The sequence below is a fragment of the Panthera tigris genome, chromosome C2, assembly GCF_018350195.1.
Source record: "Panthera tigris isolate Pti1 chromosome C2, P.tigris_Pti1_mat1.1, whole genome shotgun sequence".
NCBI classification, from domain to species: Eukaryota; Metazoa; Chordata; class Mammalia; order Carnivora; family Felidae; genus Panthera; species Panthera tigris.
Genome location: NC_056668.1, coordinates 152,809,213 through 152,831,417, shown reverse-complemented (window position 1 = coordinate 152,831,417; position 22,205 = coordinate 152,809,213). Strand labels below are relative to the sequence as shown.

The 22,205-nt window shown below is 46.0% G+C and overlaps 1 protein-coding gene across 2 annotated transcripts in view; it reads left to right on the top strand.

The window, feature by feature from the left end:
* The first annotated feature begins 2,247 nt into the window (after nt 1–2,247).
* Nucleotides 2,248–22,205, top strand: part of STAC (SH3 and cysteine rich domain) — a 139,748-nt gene continuing 119,790 nt past the window's right edge. For both annotated transcript variants that reach the window (XM_042956631.1, XM_042956630.1), the window contains exon 1: nt 2,248–2,439. In XM_042956631.1, the coding sequence (XP_042812565.1) occupies nt 2,329–2,439 (111 nt within the window). In that variant the 5' untranslated portion in view covers nt 2,248–2,328. The remainder of the gene's footprint in view (nt 2,440–22,205) is intronic.

Here is a 22,205-nt window from a genome sequence, read left to right as displayed (position 1 = left end):
AAACAAGATCCAAAGATGAAAAATTCCTTGTATTTGTCACAATGTGCTTGCCCACCAAGATTGGACTTGCCCATTGGCCTTGGGGGGAGCGAGGAGGGGTTCACTTCCTTGGAAGACCATTCTCTGCCCACACCCTTACTCGGTCCCTGCATTTGTGTGCACTCATTATGTCCCTATACTTTTCTCGATCACAGTTCAAAAAATGTGTGTGTGTGTGTGTGTGTGTGTGTGTGTGTGTGTGTGTGTGTGTGATTTAATTAATCTCCGCCTCTCTCTCTCACCAGGCTCTACATTCCAGGACAAGAGACCGAATCTGTTTCCTCCCTGCTCCATCACGATTTTCTAGCACCAAGTCTGGTCCAGAACAGATGCTTGACAAAGATGTGTTGAAACTGTTGCCCCTGTCATTGTGTCCTCTGGTTGCCACTCTTGTGATTTCGGCTGCTCGAATTTCGTACCTGTTGAGCAGTTAGGAATTGCATTTCGAGGAGGAAAGAGCTGTGGCCATTTGGGTTAGCCCATCTGGCCTGGTCCAATGAGAAGCTAGGGGCCACTAGGGTATTCGGAGCTCTCTGAGAGCCAAATGCCCATTAGGAGCCTGGCACTTAGAACGGGAGCTTTTAATCGACGTCTACGATAGAAAGAGTAGTAAGTTCTCTCCAAAGGACATGAGCTAAGGCAAACATGCAGGACCAGATACACAATCCCCAGGATCTGATACCAAATGAAAATGCAGGGCCCCTTGTTCAGATATTCTCAAGAATTTCAAACAGACCCATAAATCCAGAGAACAAACTGGTGCCTGCCAGAGGAGAACGGGGAGGGGAAGTTGGGCGAAAAGGGTGAAGGGGAGTGAAAGGCACCGGCTTCCAGTCATGGAGAGAATAAGTCACCGGGATGAAACGCGCAGCACGGGGAATATGGTGAGTGGCCCCGCAACAGCATCCGATGGTGACACAGGAGAAACGCACGCGGCGGGCACAGCGTAGGGAACAGCGATGCTGAATCACTGTGTCCTACACCTGAAACTAATGCAACATTGTGTGGCGTCTACCCTCCGGCCGAAAACAATTTAAAAGTTAAAAAACAAGAGGACTTCAAGATGGTGACAGGAGAGCATCAGAGCAAGTCCAGCGGCCCGGGTGAGACCGCACAGGTGGCGTTCCCACGACGCTGGCCTCGCCCAATTTACGGCTGATCGGGAAAAGCTGGACACAAGGTCACGATTTTCTGTTAGACAACCGAGGGAGGTTTGCATTTATGAAAATGAAGGCCTTTTAAATGGCCAGATGTACTTCCTTTCCCTGCAGGCTGAGGAGGGGTCTTGGGAAAACTAATGGATCCTTCCGTCCCCGTACCCAATGGGGCCACCTCTGTGTTTCCAAAGGCTTCCTTAAGGCACACTGGTTTGTCCTTCTGCGAACAGCCCTGAACTCCTTGCTATCCGGCAAAGCCCCGTGGGCTCTTCGGCCTTGCAGAACCGCCTCCACCTGAGGGTCCAGGGTCCAAAGACACGGATTCTGAAGCCAACACGGGCTCCAGTCCCAGCGCCGCTACTTACAACCCAATGACTTGGAGCAAAGTGCTTCGCCTCCCCAGAGCCTCGGTCTCCTCGTCTACAGCGTGGAAGCGACGGTACCCGGCCCAAGGGGGCGGCCGCGAGGACTAAACACGGGACACAGCGCAGAGGGCTGCGCACACGAGCGCACAAAACGGGGACGCAGCCTCGCCCGCACCGCGCTTCTGCTTTAGCCCAAAGCCGACCGGGGAGCGCAGCCCGCCTTCGAGCAGGGAAACCCCAGCTCTCTCCCCACGCCCGTCGCTGCGCCCTATAAATAGCCGAGCTAAGTCACCGTCTCCGCCGGAGTCGCTGTTCCTTGGGGCGAGGAACCGGGCGGCTGTCGCAGGTGCTCCCTCCAGGCCGACTCCTCCTCGGGCGTCTCGTCCCCGCACCGCCCCCCCTGGGCACCCCCGCGCCGCCCCCGGGCGACGCGCGTCCGGCCGGGCGGCGGGACGCCCCGCGCCTTGACCCCCGCCCCCCGCGGCGGCCGCGCAGCCCCGCCCCGCCTCGCCCCGCCCCGCCCCGCCGCCCCGCCTCGCCCGCGCCCCGCTGCCGGCTGCCAGTCCCGGCTGCCAGTCCCGCCCGTGCGCTGGGCCGGCCGGGGGGCCGCGGGCGTGCGCACCGGCGAGTCCGGGGGAGGGCGCGGGGGCGGCGGGGCGGGCGCGGGAGCCCCCGGGACCGGCCGCTGAGCGAGCACGCCGGCGTGCGGCGGGAAGGCCGGCCTCGCGGTTCCTCCGGGAGCCCAACTCCGTTCCCGCGCCGCCGCGATGATCCCCCCGAGCGGCGCCCGCGAGGACGGCGTGGACGGGCTGCCCAAGGAGGCGCCGAGCGCCGAGCAGCCGCCCTCTCCGGCATCCACCGGCAGCCAGGAATCCAAGGTACCGCGCGCACTCGCCCCAAGAGAGCACGAACTCACTCTCCTCCTGCCCTTCTCTGTGTCCACCGTCGTGTCCCCGGACCGGCGCCGGTGCCGGCGGGAGACGTGCCCCTAGCTGGAGCCGGGCTCCCCCGAGACCTGAATGTCGGGCGGGACGCGCGGAGAGCTGCTGGAGCGCGTCGCGTGGACCCGGCCTCCTGCCCACGCAGACCCGAGGCTGCGCGGGCTTCTCCCCCCCGGAGCGCACGCCGGGCGGTGCGCCCCGACTCCCGGGCTCGGAGAGACCGCTTTCGCGGGTGCTTGGCGGCCGGGCGGTTCCGTGCTTTCCGCCCGCCGGAGCCCCAAGCGCGGGGTGGGCGTTGAGCGGCTTCTGAAGGCTGAAGGAGGATAGACAGCGAGGGATGCGCCTGCGGAAGGGCCGGGGCGCCTGCGGCCGGCCGGGGGTTGTCTGTGTCCCGGGCGTCCCCGAGGCGAGACGTTTGGCTTAAGGCAAGGGCTCACCCCTGACTTCGGAGACGCCGCGCGAAGGGAAGAGCCGCGTGCGTGGGAAAGTTGGTGTTCCTCCTGTGGAAGTTAGTACGGGAAGAACTTACACTTGCTTTTGCGGGCGGCGCTAACGCGCACACACAAAGCCACCCCCGCAGCACCCCTGCGCGGTTCCGCTTCCTCTGAGACGCTGCTGGGCGCCAGGCACGTGCTTGGAGATCTCGGACGAGGAGGGCGTGAAATGGGGCCGCCGGCGGTGACCCGCCACATGGCCTCGCGGCCTGGGGTGAAAACCGTGCGACGGAGCTTGTGGTCGTGAGGGTTCCTTTACGTGCGGGCTCCCGGCGCCTTGCGCGGATCTCCTCGTGAGCTCCCCAGGCATCTTCGGAACGCCGGGCAGGTCCTGTGCAGGAGCGAAGGCAAGGGGGATGCCGGTCTGGAGGGCAGGTCGGACGGGGCAGAGAGAAGCCTCATCCCTCTGTCCCTGTGCATACACCCGTCAGAGCCGTTGGCAAACCAACAGGATCAAAATCCCGGCTAAGCGGCTCTTGGTGTAAGTGCTGCTGGGCTCTGGGACACATCTCAGCCTCTGGCAGTAAACCATCAAAGAGAGCTTGGCATGTTGTTTTACTTTACTCTACTCTACTTTACTTTACTCTACTTTACTTTATTTTACTTTATTTTATTTTATTTTATTTTATTTTATTATTTTATTTTATTACTTTATTTTATTATTTTATTTTGTTTTATTTTATTATTTTATTTTATTTTGTTTTATTTTATTTTATTTTATTATTTTATTTTATATATTTTATTATTTTATTTTATTTTATTTTATTTTATTATTTTATTTTATTAATTTATTAACTTATTATTTTATTTTGTTTTACTTTATTATTTTATTTTATTTTGTCTTATTTTATTTTTTTATTTTATTTTATATATTTTATTATATTATTTTATTATTTTATTTTATTTTGTTTTATTTTATTTTATTATTTTATTTTATTATTTTATTAATTTATTATTTTATTTTGTTTTATTTTATTATTTTATTTTATTTTGTCTTATTTTATTTTATTATTTTATTTTATATATTTTATTATATTTATTATTTTATTTTATTTATTTTATTTTATTATTTTATTTTATTATTTTATTTTATTTATTATATTATATTATTTTATTTTATTATTTTATTTTATTTTATTTTGTTTTATTTTATTTTATATTTTACTTTATCTTATCTTGTTTCATTTCATGTTATGGCCGATGTCTGATCAGGGATATATGGGTCAACTTGCCTAAATCTCAGTTGGAAATGGGGCAGAAGCCCCACCGCCCCCCCTTCCAGAACCACTGTTAAGAATTCATGAAACGGCCCAGTACCTGTAAGAGCTCCATCAGGGTTTATCCTTTTCCTTCCTGAGCTGAGGCCGATCCACCCCACCACGGATGATCCACCCCGAAGCAGCCTCACGTCCTGCACACACACACCACCTCTCCTCTGACTGGAAGTTTCTGGGCATCTCATCACTGTCTTGTCACTGGCCGTCAGCCACCTAAGGGCTGTGGGTGGTGTGGGTTAGTGGCCGTCTCAGAGATGATCCAGAATACGGTAAATGAAGGCGGCAGAACTCAAGAGTGAGACTAGTACTCAACTTTCTCAGTTGGGCCGGCCGCTCCCGCAGTAGGCTGTTCTGGAGAGGGCTTAGCATTTGCGGATGCAGCAGCATGGTTTAAACACACTGTATGGATTTGCTATTTATAGATACCCCGATGCAAATTCCTTGGCAGAGGAAAAACTACATATGCGATACCCATAATTATCCACTGATTTATCTGACTGTGGTTTCAAATTTCGCACATGCCAGTTTTTCTCCAAGTGGCCTAGACACCTGAAGTGCGCGTATACGGCCCAAAATTTATGGTCGGTGTTCTTGTCAGTGGAGATGGGCCGCCGGGGGGCCATGAACCCCAGGAAACTGAATGCAAAACAATGTGGCTGAATGTGAGTTTTTTGGGGTGGCATTGGTGATATTCTCAAAGCCCTTGTCCCTCAGAAAGGCTGAACCGCCTACACCTAAGAAGGCTCTATTTATTCTACACCAGGAGTGTCAGATTTGAAAGCTCACGGCTGTTTACACGGATGTTCCACCCTGAGGATGGAAGGAAAGGAAGGAAAGTAGGAACCAGGCATTAGGAGGCATTCCACTTCTGAGATGGTCTGTGAAAATACCACTAAAATGTTTTAGGTCCCTCTGAGCATTAAGCTTCCTCAAGAAAGACTTTTAAAATTACTTCCAAAAAAAAACAAAAACAAAAAAGAAAACCCTTTTCTTCTCTGATTGGAAGGGTGGCAAATACCCTTTGTAGAAATTTGAAAAGCCCAGATCAAGAAAAAGAAAGAAAAAAAAAAATCCCTCATTGGCTCACCATCCCGAGGTGACTACCGATAACATTTTGATCTACGTCATACATCTATTTTAAGATCTGCTTTTGTATTCTCGTAGCTGAGCGAACTATGGTCAGCATCTGCTGAACGTGTGCCGCGTATCAGGTACAACTTGAATCTTCACAATCACCCTGTGAGAGGGACTTATTTTATGAATAGGAAGCAGAGCTCGGAAAGGTTAGGGGACTTGCCCAAGATCACAGAGCTAGCTGAGGGCCACAGCTAGGCCAGAGCCCCAGGCGGCATAGCTCTGGAGCCCAGCCCTCCACCCCTACTCCCTGTCCCGCTTGGGCACCGTTTGCCTTCCTCCTGGTTCCCCTAACACCCCACTCAAGCATTCCACACGCCACTCAAAGTCGTCTACAGCAGTGTTTCGGGCTTCTCTCGAGAAGAAATCTTTGAAAATAAATTGAGCCACATTATCGTGTGAAATGATGAAAAACCAAGTCTTGTCCAGCTTCTCGGTGTTTGGTTTTTCTACTGTCCCCCTCCCCGCCCCTGAAAATATACTTATGGAAACAACTAAATGGGATGTCGCAGAATCATCTAGAAAGGGGGGGCCGCAATAAATCCTTTGGTCGAGAGAGTCCATTAGGAGAGGACGATGATGGTTCAGTGCCCTGAGCCCATAAGATGTTTCCAGAAGTCCACTTTTTTTGCAGACTGTTTGGAATGGTACATCATAGATTATGGGCGCTGGGAACACTGGGGATCATCTACTCTCAGTGTTTTTTTAAATTACGGATACTTTCTATTGTGTATATTGATTTTGGTATGGAAAATGTCAACATACACAAAAGCAGAGAAAACAGTATAAAGATCAGTCGGTCTGTGACTAATCACCTGGCTTCACCAATGACCGATTGATTCATGGATGGTCTCTTTTCATCTCTTACCTCCCACTACCGCCGCCATCCCTCCTCACGCACACTGGATCATTTGAAACCCAGTTCCAAACATCGAATCATTTCATCCATAAATATTTCAGGCTGCATCTCTGAAAGCTTCTTTGGGAAACATGACTACCATTATCACATGCTCACATACTTTTCTGTCGAGGGTCAGTAAATTCTTGGGGGGGGCCACGGATGGTCCTTGGGAGATCCATGAACAACCAGAACCGGCATTGAGCATCGTGCAGTTACGTGTAGATGTGCAGCATCCAGGGAAAGGATCCATGGCTTAGGTCAGATCCGTAAACTATCTGTCACCTTCACTGGTTATTTAAATACCCTCTCCTTTTTTCTCTTGAGGAAACAGAGGCCAAGAGGAAGAGGCAATGACTTGCCTAAAATCACACACATCGCTAAGTGGCAGTATTTTTGCTTGACAACCCTGTCTCGGAGTTTAGTCCCCAGGGCACATTCCTGTAAACAGAAGTAGTAATGTAGTTCATGTGGTTTTCTTTTTCATAAAATTAGTTGCATTGAAAGAGTTTGAGAGCCACTGATGAACCTCACCCTTCTGTCTTTCCATTAACTATTCCAGAAAGACCACAACCTCATTTTTTTTTAAGTGCTGACAGAGAGCATGGAATACTAAGAAAAATGTCATGTTTCAGCATCTCTTATTTCAATGAGTGTCTTATTGGTAACATAGAAAACCTTACGAGGGTCTAGTATGAAAGTTTAATATGGATGCCCTTGGCCATCACTTATATGACCCAAGGTCACATTTTGATGATGTGGAGAGATTATAGGTTTTGAGGTCCAATAGACGAGAGTTGAGATCTTTCCTTATCGGTTGCCCTGTGACTGTGGGATAGTTGCCTAACCTCTCTGAGCCTCAGCTTCCTAATCTTTAGAGTGGGCATGCTGATACCCATTTGACATGTTTTGTTTTGTTTCTGTAAGGCCAGTGACCTAATACGTTTTAAGCATTTAAAAGCGTGTGACATTGTTGACTTTCTCTTCCTGCTTCACATTAGATGACTTCTGTCACCAGCCAACCCCAGATATCACCGGAATCATTTCAGTAACCAAACCCGATACTGCGATAGTATAACTGAGTTTTTCTCCCTTTGGACTATACCGATGCTGTTGACTGTAGAGCGTGTTACACCTTAGCTGTTTTGTATCCCCGGGAAGATAAGCCACAGACTCACCAGCCTGTGGCTTCAATTTTGAAAGGGTGATATAAGCCACCCAGTGGCCCACTGGAGCCAGGAACCAAGGACTCCCCTTCTTCCTGGATGGTTCTCTCTGAACGTGGACCACCATCCAAGTTAGGGGAGAAAAATCTCTTCACCATGAGGATGCATCTCCCAGAAAGGGCGTGTCCATCAATCAGCGGCTGTTTATTGAGTGCCGTCTTTATGCCCAGCTTGTCCCATACACATACATGAAGCTATCGTTGGTAAGGATTTTAACTTCTACTCAGGGGAGATGATGGCACCTTGGCTTTGCATCCAGATCTCTTGGGGAGTCCAGTCCACAGGTTAGAGCGCTAAACTGAAATCTCTGAACGAGGGTCCCAAGCATGAGTATTGTTGTAGAGCTTCCTTCGCGATTTCATTGTACAGCCAAGTTGGGGGAACGCTGGCTTAGGCCATCAAAGAAACCGAAGAGAGAATAAGAATTGAGTAAGAATTGTAGACTGTCGAGATTCTCTTCTTTCCAACCACCGTACCTGAAGGAACCATTTGTGATTACTCCTCTTCTTCCCTTCCCATGTATCCTTCCTTTCCAAACAAATGGCTCTGACAAGTGACCCACTGTTGACTTCCACACGGCCAGATAATCTTAAGCATGTCTCAGATGCAGCTGGATTTACAAGGCTAGCTATGCTCTTATTATCTTATTTTCATAATCAAAAATAAAAGGTGGAAGACAGAAAACTACAAAGAAAAAAGTTCTTTATCATACAACCTAGATATAAGGGTTGTTTCGTTACTTGCCATACTTTTCCCACTTACGTTTCCTTTATATGTGTGCACACACGTACTTGAAACAAAATTGGAACAGTGTATACGTAAATGCACATGTACTTTTTCTTGAACCTGATGTTATACAGAAATTTCCCATATACTCTGAGATAATCAATAACATGAATAATAAAAATAGTACTTTTTCTTGAACCTAATGTTATACAGAAATTTCCCATATACTCTGAGATAATCAATAACATGAATAATAAAAATAGTACTTTTTCTTGAACCTGATGTTATACAGAAATTTCCCATATACTCTGAGATAATCAATAACATGAATAATAAAAATAGTACAACATTCTACTTCACCGTTAGGCCGCATCTGTTTCATTGGTCCCTTCTGACTGCATATTTAGGTTCTTTTTACCTTTCACATATTTAAAAACATTGAAATTTGGGGCACCTGGGTGACGCAGTCGGTTAAGCATCCGACTTCGGCTCAGGTCATGATCTCACAGTTTGTGGGTTCCAGCCCCGCGTTGGGCTCTGTACTGACAGTCCAGAGCCTGGATCCTGCTTCAAATTCTGTGTCTCCCTCTCTCTCTCTGCCCCTCCCCGCTCTCACTCTGTCTCTCTGTCAAAAATAAATAAACATACATACGAACATACATACATACATAAATAATAAAAACATTGAAATTTATATCCTGATACATAAACATTTGAATATATTTCTGACCGGTTTCATAGGAAGTAGAGCTGTTGGGTCTGGATATAAACACTTCCAAGGTCTCTTACTCTCATTGACACGGTGCCCTCAAGAAAGACTATTACCGTAGCTTTTCATCTCTTAGTAACTTTTTTATTGAAATATGGCATCCTACCAAAAAGTGCACACATCATAAGATTCCAGCTTAATTAATTTTCAAACAATAAACTTTTGATCTGTCTGTAACCAATGCAAAAGTCAAGAAATCAGATGTTACCAGCACTGTGGAATCTCCCTCAGACCCCCTTCTCTCATCTCTAGCTCCCCAAAAGTAAACGATATCCTTCTAACACCATAAATTAATTTCAGTCATGTGTGCTTTGTGGAAATGGAATCATGTAGTGGAGACTCTTTTATGCCTGGCTTCTGTCACTTAGCAGGATGTTACGAGCTTCATGTATGCCCGTGCGTGTAGCGATCATTTTCATTTTCCTTGCTGTATAGCATTCCACAGTAGGAATGGTTCACTATGTATCCACTCTACTGATGATAAACATTTGGATTGTTTCTTGGTTTGGGCGGCTTCAAGTAGGACCCTATGATCATCTTATATATGTCCTTATAGATATCTTATATATATTCTTATAGATATCTTCTATCTATCCTTATAGATATCTTCTATCTATCCTTATAGATATCTTCTATCTATCCTTATAGATATCGTCTATCTGTCCTTATAGATATCTTCTATCTATCCTTATAGATATCTGTTGGAGCAGCATTGCTGGGTTGTAGGCCAGACATGGGTTCAGCCTTGGTAGGCATTGTCAGCTTTCCAAAGTAGCTGTACTAATTCATACTCCCTCTAACAATGTAGAGTTCAGCCTCCTCCTTATCCTACCAATACTTGGTATTATTGTCTGTCTTTTTCACTGCAGCCGTTGTCATAGGAGATTAATGGCATCCCACTGTGTTTTTAACTTGTATTTCTGCAACGAATAATGAATTTAGCAGTTGGCAGTTTTTGTGCTTTTTGGCATTTGAATATTCTCTTGGGTGCAGTAGTCGGGCAAGCCTTTTGTCTCTTTTCCTGTTAGGTTGTCTATCATTTTCCTTTTAATTTATAGGAATTCATTACATGATTCTAGATACAACTACTTTCAGAGATAAATGTATTGGAGATATCGTCTCCTACTCTGCAGCTTACCTCTTCTCTTCTTAACAGAAATTCTTATTTAATTAGTTTATTAATTCACCCTCTTATGGTTGTTAGTGCTTTCTGTGTTCTGTTTATGAAATCTTTGCTTACCTGAGAGGCATGAAGGTATTCTCTTACATTCTTTCCCAGAAATGTTATGTTTTGCCTTTCACACACAGGTTTATAATCCACTTGGAATTGCTCTTTTGGTATGGTGTGAGGTAGGGGTCGAGATTCATGATTGAACTGAATTGCCACCTTTGTTCTACCCGTGATATATACCACTCAAGTGTGTTTGCTTCTGCAAGTATCCCAGGGTATCATTAACTGAGAAGCCAATTTTCTGTTACTTCTTCAGTTTGGGGGTTCTCAGACCAAACTGTGTTGTAGAAATTCGAGCCTCAAATCTATGTAAAGGCAATCTGTGATTATGAATTCTCAGGAAATATGTATGTTTGTGTGTATTTTCCACTTTATGGCTATGCTAAGATTTCTTTATCATCAACCCAAGTTGGTGAGAAATTTGTTTCTAGTTCATTCTTTCTTTGTTTTTCAAATATCCCCTCTATCCAATCCCCCTAGGTGGTTTTTTTTTTTTTTAATTGGTGGTAAAATGTGCATAACATACTATTTCCCATTTTAACCATATTTTTAAGTGTACAGTTCTGTGACATTAAATACATTCACACTGTTGTGCAGCCCTCACCACCATCCATGTCCAGAACCTTGTCACCTGCCCAGACTGAAACTCTGTGCCCATTAAACAGTTATTCCCCATCTCCTTTCCCTGGCCTCTGACATTCTAGTTTCCAATTCTATGAATTTGACTACTCTAGGTACCTCATATCAGAGGAGTCACGTAATATTCATCCCTTTGTCATTGGCTTATTTCACTTACCATAAATCTTTAAGGTTCATTCAGGTTTTGGAATATATGTCAGAATCTCCTTTTGTTAAGGCTGAATAGTATTCCATTGTATGAATATGTCACATTTTATTTATCCATTCACCCATCAGTGGACATTTGAGTTGCTTCCACTTTTTGGCTATTGTGAATAGTACTATTACGAACTTGGGTATATAAATATCAGTTCAAGTCCCTGCTTTCATTTCTTTTATGTGTGTAGTCCAAAGAGTGATTGCTATATTACATGGTAAGTTCTTTGTTTGATTTTTTGAGGCATCATCATATTGCTTTTTCCCCACTGGCTGCACCATTTGAGACTCACAGCAGCAAAACCCTTGTTCACAGGAACCAGGGTTCCAGTCTCTCTGCATCCTCTCCAACACTTGTTATTTTCTGTTTTGTTTTATTTATTTTTTATCCTCCTGGGCATTAAACGGTATCCCATCATGGTTTTTATTTTGTATTTCCCTGATGGTAAGTTGAGCATCATTTCACGTACTTATTGGCCATTTGTATGTCTCCTTTGGAGACATGCCCATTCAAGGCCTTTGCCCGTTTTTAAATCAGGTTGTTTGGGCTTTTTGGTTGAGTTATAATATCGTAGCCTTTTACATCAGAAAATGTGAAGGACAAAGACATATGGGGTTTTCTTATTGTTTTAACTACACACAGGGTTATTTCTATGTTTTAAAAACTAGTCTTTCTTTTGCATATTATCTGCTCATGTCCTCATCCATTTTAATAGAACATTCATCCATTTCCTATTGATTTTTAAAAATTCTTTATAAATATTAAAGCGATGATCTTTCATAGATGTTGTAACATTTTCCCAGACTGAAATTTGCTTTTTGATTTTATTACATTTTCAATCTAGAAGATTTCTTTTACGTTGTTAAATGTCTCAGATTCATTTAGCTGTGGCTTCTTTTTTCCATATATTTAGAAGAGTCTTCCCCACCCTGGGAGCAGATAAATATTAACCTGTTTGTGTCTCTAGATTCTTAATATATACTTGTTCATTTTATCACCTTAATCCATCTGGAATGTATGGTGTTATGTGGTGTGGAAGAACTCTAATTTCTCCCCCAGAGATTAATAAGTATTTCTAACCCATTTATTGAATAATTCATCCTTTTTTTGCTGATTTGAAATGTTACATTTATTATGTAATAAATGCTAATATGTACTAAGTTCTCCTTTAGAGTTATCTGTTAAATTCTAGTGATTTTACATATATTACTATAGAGTATTTTGGCATTACTATTATAATGTTTTAATTATTGTAGCTTTATAATAGATAATTGGCAATGCAGGTACCTCCTGGGAGTTTTATTTATTTAGCTGCATGCCTTTTTTGTTTTTTCATCAAGTTACAAAAATAATATTTGGAAAGTACTTGCGTGAAACTTTGAAGATAGTTTCAGTGAAATCTTTACAAGTGACGGGATTTCGTATCCAGGAACACAGTATACGTATCTTTCGTCGTCGATGTGTCTTTTATGACATTTGTAAGTGCTTGGGAGTTTTCCTCAAATACTTTTTGCCCAATTCTCTGTTAGGTATTGTTTGGGTATTTTATACTCTGGGTTACAGTTCTCATCTGTGGTGAGAACTGACATACAGGAAATTTGTTTTATATTAATTTTATAATCTAAGATCTTTTAGGTTCCGTTTCATCCATTCCATCAATAAGGAAATACAGTGTCGCTTAGTGGTCCAAATCCCACGGCGCCACTTTGAGATGCCGCTTATATAAGCTTCCCTGTCCTTCCCTTTCCTGACCTTCACTGTTCTTTCTGGAAAGTGAGCATAATCCCGTCTGCAGCATCATCGCTAGGGTTAAATTAAGGAGTGTATGCTAAGCGCTTACCACAGTGTTGAGCCCATAATAAGTAAATGCTAGCTATTGTTATTAGATTATCATAATACCTGCAATAATAATTTTGCCTCTCTAAATATAACTCTCATTTTTGGAGGTGGGGGAGTAGAGTAGGCTTGGGATAAGGCTTATTGCATGAGAACTCCCCAAATAGGGTAAATATGAGCGGAGGTATGGAGCTAATACCTGGCCCACTTTAAATGTGAGCAATATTTTCCTGTAAATGGACACTGTCTATAAGTGTTTATTGTGCAGTTGTTGGTACAACGGGGTGGCCTTAGCACTCTTGTTCATCAACCCACTGTGAAAGTCATTACAAACTTACACATTCCGCCTAAGAAATACAAGGTGGTGTTTTGCAAATTTAACTTCAAGACAAATCCATTTGCAACCAAATCATTTCTTAAGACCTCCTTCTCTACAAATCCCAGACTTCCCACTCCTGTTCCCAATTAAACTGAGACAGTCTTTCTTGTGTTAAGATGGGGAATGTTCTTAGCTTACTAAGAATTTCCATCAAGAATGGACGTGGAATTGTTTCCAGCAATTTTTTGGCAAGTATCAAAGTAATCATGTGATTTTTTTTTTTCCTGTCCTTTGGCCTCTTTATGTGATGGATTATATTAATAGATAGCCTAATATTAAACCCTTCTTACATTCCTGGAAAAGATCCTACTTGGCCATGAGGATTTTCTTTTAATAACCTGCTGGGATTTGATTGCCAATACTGTATTATTTTTACATCCATATACATAAGGGAGATTGTTCTGTGACTGTTACTTTGTGTTCTTGGTCAGATTTTATTTTTAAGAACATGCCAAGCTTTAGAAATCAATTTGAGAGGATGTCCACGGAGGCTTTCACTTGTTTTGTTTTTATTTTTTCTGTGGAACAATTTGTAGAACCCGGAGCCCCTCATTTGATGTGTGGGGGAAAAAACCCTGCTAATAATATCTAGACCTAGCACCTATTTTCAAATAAATTTTGAACACATTGTTTTTGATTTTATTCTCTTCTGTCTTTCTCTCTCTCTTTTTTTTTTTTTTTTTTTTTTTTTTTTTTTTTTTTTTTTTTTTTTACAAATTGGCATGATTCAGGTTTGTTAATTTGGGTTTTTCCATAAGCTTATTCATTTCCTTTAAATCTTAATAGCATCTCTGGATGAGTTGTCGTAGAAGGAGCCCTGCACCTCCCCTCAATCTCTCCCTATCCTCACTTTCTCTAGCGGGGTGCCCCTGCGCTCCCATGCTGTGCACACCCGGTTTTGTAGTTCTCTGTGTTTATACAGCATCGGTGCCTCGATCCGGGTTGGGATCGGGGGCTTTGTTAAACCCCAGTGCCCCCTCCTTAAATCCCTCACTGCGTTGATTCCCTTCCTATTGGTAGAACAGTTCCTCTCTGGCCCTTTGGGCTATCACTTCCCCTCCAGCCGTCACTCCCGTGTTGGTCCTCCCCAGCCTCCTGCTGTCAGCCCTCAGTCCCTTGTCACTCTCCGTCATCTCTCTGCGTGCCTCCTGGCACGTCTCACCTATTTCCATTTCACCCACCGGCCGGTAACTTGCAAATCTGCATCCAGCGCTGACATCGGTCTTCTGAGCTCTCGACTGACATACCCGGCTACCTTTTGGACAGCCTGTCTTGCTCCCCCCCCACCCATACCTTTTCAATTCAGCCCCCCTCTCAACCAAACCCCTCGTTCTCAACTCAGATGCCAGCCCAGTTCTTTACGTATTCTCACCCGCATGTGAGCATGATGCACGAAGTCCACCAACCCGAGCCCGAAAACCAGAAGTCATCCTTGATGACCACCCCCCAGGAGACAAGATGACTGTCAGCCCCCGGGGGGTGCTTCATTGATCTGGAAACGAAGCTTGTCCACGCTGCCGGTTGCTAAGGGCCCCGGAGCTTGAAGTTCCCATCGGCATGTTTCCCCCAGGGCCGGCCGCGGCTGTGACCATGGCCTGGAGGACTGAGTTCGGACACAAGAAGAGGCCCGAGAGGAGGGATCCGGAACAGGAATGCCACTGTTCTTTGCCCCCCAAACCGACATGAGGGAAAGTAGTAAGAAGAGGTGCTGGAGGACCCCCGGCTGCCCTCCCTCCACCTCCAACACTCTAAGTTTTATCAGAGCAGGGTAACTTGGAGAACTCGGGGAGGGATCCCCACGGCCCCTCGCCCCGGTGATGCTGGTCACTGGCAGAAGCCCTGTCACCGTGTGCCCGCCCCCCACACAGATCTGCTCGCCTGCTGATCCCGCCCTGTTGGCCACCCTCCCCAGGGTCAGCACCCCCCCCCCCACACTCCGCAGTCACCTGCCCGCCCTGGCGGGTCTGTCTGTCCCCTGCGATGGCAGAGCCAGGCCCGCTGTCACCCGTTGCCGCCTCACTTCTGGCCTGACCGTTGGTGACGTTCACGGGCTACAGGTGACTCTTCCGGATACCCTGGATTTTTCAGTCCTTGAGCTTTTCTCCTCCTAAGGTCTCATCTTCCGTTCCCTTCTACATCCCCACCGGCTTCTGTGATCATCCCCGAGAGGCTTCCCGTCCTGGGACCTGCACCTGGCATCTTTCCATCTGATCCCCTCTGACACCTCTACTCCGGGAATGTTTCAGCCCGACCAGACCATAAAATCCATTAGGCGGCGAGCTCACTGCCTTTTATTTGTCCCTCACGCATTTTAGGTTCCCAGATTCCTTTTTGTCATCATCGTAATTACTCCCTCGCCAACACGCTGAACTCCTGCGCCCTTCTGTCCCTTTGTTCAGAATCGCCTAGAGAAACCTCAACTCTGCCTGAAGCCAATTTCCCACCTACTCCATACCCACACTTCTGGAGAAAGCAGAAAGGACAGATAACAAACAAGGTGACAAAATGCGTAACGTTCATTTCCGGCAGTGCGCAGGCTCTGTGGAAGGGTGTAGTGTGGAAGTGCGTAGCATTAGAGCAATTTTACTTTTCTGATCGGGGACGGATTCTACGAGAAAGTGACCTTGAGTCACGGCCCGGAATGGAGTGAGGGTGTCAGCTGTCATTTCAAGATCTAGGGTGAGGGGAGAGTAGGGGAGAGATCTGGACAAAGCCCTGGGCGGGAACAGGTTTGTGTGCCTTGAGGAACAGCAAGAAACCTTGGGTGCTTGTGGCTGAGCGCTGAGCCCAGAAGGCGATACTCACCTCTAAAGAGTTAAGTCCCGGGGCTAGAACCGTACTGTCCAGTATGGTAGCCGTGACGTATGTGTGGCTCCCTGATTTTAAATCAATTAAAAACTCAGTTCTTTTGTCACCCTAGCCACGTTCCGAGTGCTTGTAATCATCTATGGCGAGCGGTTACCGCAGCAGACACCGTCGGTTACGGAACATTTTTATCATTGCGGAACATTCTTCTAGACAGCGCCAGCTAAATCCTGTGGGTCTGCAAGGGCCATGCTAAAGAATCTGGATTTTGCTCTCACTTGGAGAGACCACCACTTGAGAAAGCCCGGGAGGAAGCGGGTCTGGACGGTACCGGGTTTACACCGTACAAAGGTTCCTGAGGCCGCTGCACGCATCGGGACTACAGCATAGCAAGGGTGGAAATAAGGAGGCCGCTTAGAAAGCTAGAGTAGTCCCGATGAGGGAGAATGCTGTGTGGGCACAGGTATCAGTTGGCGGAATCTCTAAGAAGCGACAGGCTTCAGGGTAACATTGTGAAAGGGGAACCCATGAGATTTGCTGTGAGTGGTGATGCGAGGCGTGAGGGAGAACGAAGAACTCCGGACGCTTCCTAAAAAGTTAAAGGGAGGAAGCCCTGTGCAAGCATGTCTGGGTAGCAACCGCAGTAAACTTGAGCGACGTGGAGCGTGAATTCTGTCTTCCGGGTGACCTTTCAAAGATGGAGACAGGATTGGCGCGATTGATTTTGCACATGGGGAAGAAGGCGCAGGTCAGGAAAGTCGACGAGGTCAGATGAACGCCTTAGAAGCTGGGCAGAGGAGAGAGTTAGATTTGAAGAGTGAGGACGAGAGGAGCCATTAATGCTGCACCAGGGAAGTGGCAGGTGGACCGGCCTGGAGAGAACCTACATCGGGAAGGGGAACAATCCAGTCTCAAGAACCTGCAGAGGGGAAAAGGGAAGGAGGAGGAAAGAGCAAGCCTGAGAGGACTTTCAAAGACCAGGGCGAGCGCCTGGTTCCTCCACGGAGAGCCAGGCTGCACGGGGGTGGAGGCCGTGTTCAGCCAGGAGGCCCCTTAATAAGCTGAATGAGATTTGCAGACTGATTTCTTTAACTACATCTCTTTAGATGATATTGAACCGAGGTTTCTTCGGGTGGGGTACATGTGACTTCGATACACATACGAAAAAAAATTTATAAATTGGATCTCTGTTCATTGAACAGTATTTTCCTACTGACTCTTGTTAAGAAATTTGAGACGAGGTTCCTGGGAAAAGCAATAATAGTCACATGATACAGATGCAGTAAATCTTTTAAATCAGATTTATGATTGAAAAATGCTAGGGATGATTTGCTGATAACATTAATACTACCATGCAAACTCAGTGACGACGTTTTGTTCCAGAAGCATTTTCTTGGAGTTCCATATCTTGGGGGAAGTGAGTTCCTTCCACCTCAGAGAAGTACCAGGAAACCTTATCAGGGAAGGACGCTCAGAAAGGGGTCATCCTAGTTGGTCAGACCTTCCTGATAACAGAGAACATGTCCTCGTGTGTGCCAGGCGTTTCCCTGTTGAGAATCGTCCTTGCAAATCTCTCTCTAATCTGGCTCACCTTTCCCTGCCTTCCAACCCAGAATATGCCACATGGAATTTCATTCACTTATAACAGAGGTGCACGTGCTCTGTCAATTTCAAAGCAATTATATCGATTTTGTACTTGACTTTTCCTAACGACTCGGGATTCCCATGTAAACACAAGTTATTGAACTTTATGCACGTAGGGGAGTTTTTGTCCCTTGTACCAGGGATTCTGCACTGCGGTACTCTCCCGGCTCTTGTGCCTGATTCCACCATTTTTCTAACCTTCCTTCTCGAAGGCCATTTCTCTCTGCAGACCGCTTTGAGGCTTTCAACTTGCTTCTTCTAATTTGCTTTCGTGTTGGAAGATCAATCAATCATCAAACTGGTTGGAATTTCATGTTCCTTAAAACAGAATGGAAACTGAACCCTAATGGACTACCAGGTTAAAAAAAAAAAATCCATGCTAAAGAAATTGACAACAGAGGGAGATAAATAGAGGATTGTTGTGTCTTCGGGGTTTGTTTCCTTGTTTGTGATTTTTACTTAGTGATTGGTCTGGAAGTTCATCAGGCTTTTGCTGATACATCCTGGTTCTTGGCTGCATTTTCTACAAGCCAGTTTCTGAGTTCCTGATAGGTTTTGTGTTTCCTAATTCTTGCTTAAAAGGCAAAGCTGGTATCCATTTGTTTAATTAACACATTTTTACAGGATGCTTCATATGTTGGTCAGTTTGTTGGGAGTCACCCCCGGAGGACCTGACCTTCCAATTGAAACATTTGAAAAGATAAGTTCCTAAATACAAGGTCTCATTATCGTCAATTACTGTAGTGTGGATTTTTTTCTAACTGCCATAGCGGACTCTTTATATAGCCTGTAGATACAGCCAGGCAGATACATAGCCTATAAGCGAAATGATCCAGATAAATGTTCCGTGAATAAGTTACGTGAGGAAAGAAAAGGAGCAAAAGGAAAAAAACATCCAGCTTACAAAATTAAAACCTGCAGTTACAGTTCTTCTGATGAATTCGAGGAAGCACACAATGTAAAATCAGGAGGCTTCACGTCCGATCACGACTCGAGCCACTGAAACCCCTCAAACCCTCAAATGTGCAGATTCTTGCTATGAATGCCCTTTTTCCTGGAAGGAATACATTCAGTCTGGGTCTGATAACCCAAGTTCTCTAGAATTTCATGGGTTTTATGAACTTGCCTGAGAAAGCAATATGCACTGTTTCCTAGGTGATTTGTTTGTTCCTGTGGTTAGAATTACTTCGGCAAAGTTCCTTTCATAGACTGCCCGTAGGATGATCTTTGCAGATAGAAGGAAGTAAAAAAAACCTGATTCTCTAATTCATAATAAATCATAGGGTCGAAGACGAAAGACATTTTAAACTGCTGTAGGGAGCCAAGAGCAAAGTGCCAAGCCCTTCAGCTTCATGGAAGGACGCTTTCTGGTTTTTTTTTTTTTTTTTTTTTTTTTAATGTGTAGTTTTGAGAGAGAGAGAGAGAGAGAGAAGAGAGCACGAGCAGGGTAGGGGCAGAGAAAGAGGGAGACACAGAATCCAAAGTGGGCTCCAGGCTCCAAGCTGTCAGCACAGAGCCTGATGTGGGGCTCGAACTCACGAGCCGTGAGATCATGACCTGAGCCGAAGTCGGACCCTCAACCGACTGAGCCCCCCAGGCACCCCGACACTTTCTGGTTCTTCATTGGACCTTCACTTATAAGTCTGTCCATAGCCTGGTTGGACATCAGTCCAGAGAGCCTAAATCTCACTCTTAAAGCCCATGCACCTGGTTCCCAGGCTCTGGACAGCAGCTGTGAGATTCACAGTGGCCATTGAGGAGCCACAGCTTTGACCTCATCCCCAGTGGTCAGATTCACCAAATCACATAGAGGAACCTCGGAGGAAGCCGGCTTCCAGCACATAAAGTTGATGTACCTGCAGAAGTTACCAGGCTTCTCTGTTTTTGTTTTTTTTTATTATTATTATTCCCTTATCTTTCACCTTAAGTTGGGCCCTCTAGAAGCAAAGCATGAGTTTCAGAAGCATGTAATTTACTGAAGGCATGCTCTTAGGAAAAAACCTACAAGAAGGGAAGGAAGCAGGAGAGGACAGGAGACGGGACTGAACAAGAATGCAGCCTAAGGCGAAGTCTTCCCTGGTCCACAGTGGGGCTCTGGGGCATCAGCTGCACCACCGAGTTGTCCCCGTCTCAAGGCGACATGACTGGACTGTGTCACTATGTACGGGTCAGTCTTTGGCCGGAAGTGGAGGGGTGGGTGCGGGCACGTACATCATCTCCTACAGGAGACACTTCCCATTGGCTGAGGGCAATTCCCAGAAGAAGGAGCCATCCGCAAACCAAAGCAGCTGTGAGGTGGGCTCAGGGGCCCCAGTAGAGATGACTCGGGTGGGGGACCCATGCCCTCCCCCCACCTCTCCCTCTGTTGTTTTAGCCAGAGTGGCCCTTTCCCTCTTTCATGCTCCACACGGTTAGGAATTTTGCTAACATCTTTGGTCAAAAAACAAAAAAAACAAACAAAAAAAAGAGTGCTGCATTTGAAGACAGTCTGACAGACACCAGATGAAAGCATATAACAGCTGCTGGCTGGGGGAGCTGGTCGCCTACGCCATAATGCAGCAGGTGACGCAGAGCAGGAGAGTAAGCTAGGGATCTTGGTGGGACTGAGCACTGATGGAATCCCATATACCACCCCCCCCCCAGGAAGTAAGGGCATTTCAAGAAGGATGCCACGTGTTACAATTTCAGTTGGCCAACTTGAAGTGCGGAAAGAGCCGGGGGCGGCCCAGTTGCCTTGCTCCTCCAAGATGACCTTAGTGGTCTTATCCTCTAAGGATAAGTGGGCATCCTTTTAGCCTCAAGATAAAGACCTCCCCCCTCCCCCTGAGAAACTTGCTGCCATGAGGAAACAAACTCCAGACCCTTAGAAAAATTTTAACTAACGTGACTTGCATACGTGGGCAGGTTTTTAGAGAAGTTCTTCCGACTGACTTAGAAGTCATTGGAATCAGTGCCCGGAGCCATCTGCCTGGACGGTGGCTCTAGGTTTCGTGGGTTTGACCGCAGAACCATCAGTTCTGGGCCTCACACAGCCCCACACAAAATAGGAGCACTCGTGCTCGAGTGTCGTGGGAATATTGGGAGAGATGGATAAGGAAAGAAAGGGATGAATGTGCTTTAAAAGGGGGTGGAGATAATGCTCAGGTTTGTGGGCATAAGGCAACAAAGTAACCGTGGCTGCCCTTTGGAAGCTTTCAAGTTCCAGACCCGGTGCTGGACACTGTATATTCATCACCTCCCTTGCAAACTTCCCAATTTGACAGATGATAAGTAGCCGGTAAGTGTCAAATTTAGGTCATCGTTGTCCAAACCTGGGCTGCCATGTTCCAGATTCAGCTAGACCATAAGATAGGCAAATAGATACAGAAATAGAAATATATAAATAGATACGTTGTAATAACTGTTCATCCATCTGCTGTCAGATGACCATCTGTCCGTGTGTTCTAGAACTGTCTGAGAAGGTCACTGGATCGTTTTGAATCCTCGAGCATAGAAAATACCACGTGGAAAGAATGGATGAGATCATCCCAGACAATCCCGTAGCTTCAGGGTTGGGGAAACTGAGGCCCAGGGAGGTTGAATTCTTCTCCCACTTCCACAACAAGAAGGACTACCCGAAGCCGCAGGACAGACCGTTTAGGCATCTACACTGGGTTAGGAAGCCTCATGAATCCCTCCAAAGAACGCCGGAGAGCAGTCGGTTGCCACGTGAGTGTGCACCAGCATCATGCTAGGGAGGGGAGGCTGTGAAAACACAGACGAGACCCTGCCCCCAGAATCTCTGATCCGGTAGGTCTGAGATGGGACCTATTTTGCAGTTCAGACAAGGTTCAGGTGATGTTGACACTGTGCGTACAAAGCCTTTCTGAGAACTGTGGCCATTGAAGCAGCTGCCTCTGTGCATCGCTCTGGCTATGGTTATATACAGGGGTTCTCTTGACTCAAGATAATCTGCACGTATGCAAGGGCTCCTGCCGCGGCCTCTCTCAACCCATAGATGGCCAGAATTAATTCACTGGCGGGAGGGAAGCATCAGGAGCACGCTGATGACCCAGCGTCTCTCAGCCTCCTGTACCGACCGCCTCCTTCACCGGCTGTGGACTCGGATAAAGAAAGCAAAGGAGGTTAGCTTCACGGGACTGAGGTTTTCCTTCCCAAAACGTCCAAACTTTTGCGTCAATTTTGAAACCACCAGGAAATCAAGCCTCTAGGAAGGTTGCTTTCCCTTCATTTTGGAGTCATATTGGCCTGTGAAAAGCAGTCTGTGTCCCCTCTGGAAACAGAGAACAGATGGCCAACTGGAGGTTCATGAAGGAGGCAGGGGAACCTCCCAGCTATGCATTTCCTTGGCAGGGATTTCACATCCAAGGCCACGCACAGCCTGAGCCTGCCTTTTCCAGCATATTCATGGAGGTTTTCTTATGCTCAGGAAATACTCTTTTTTTTTTT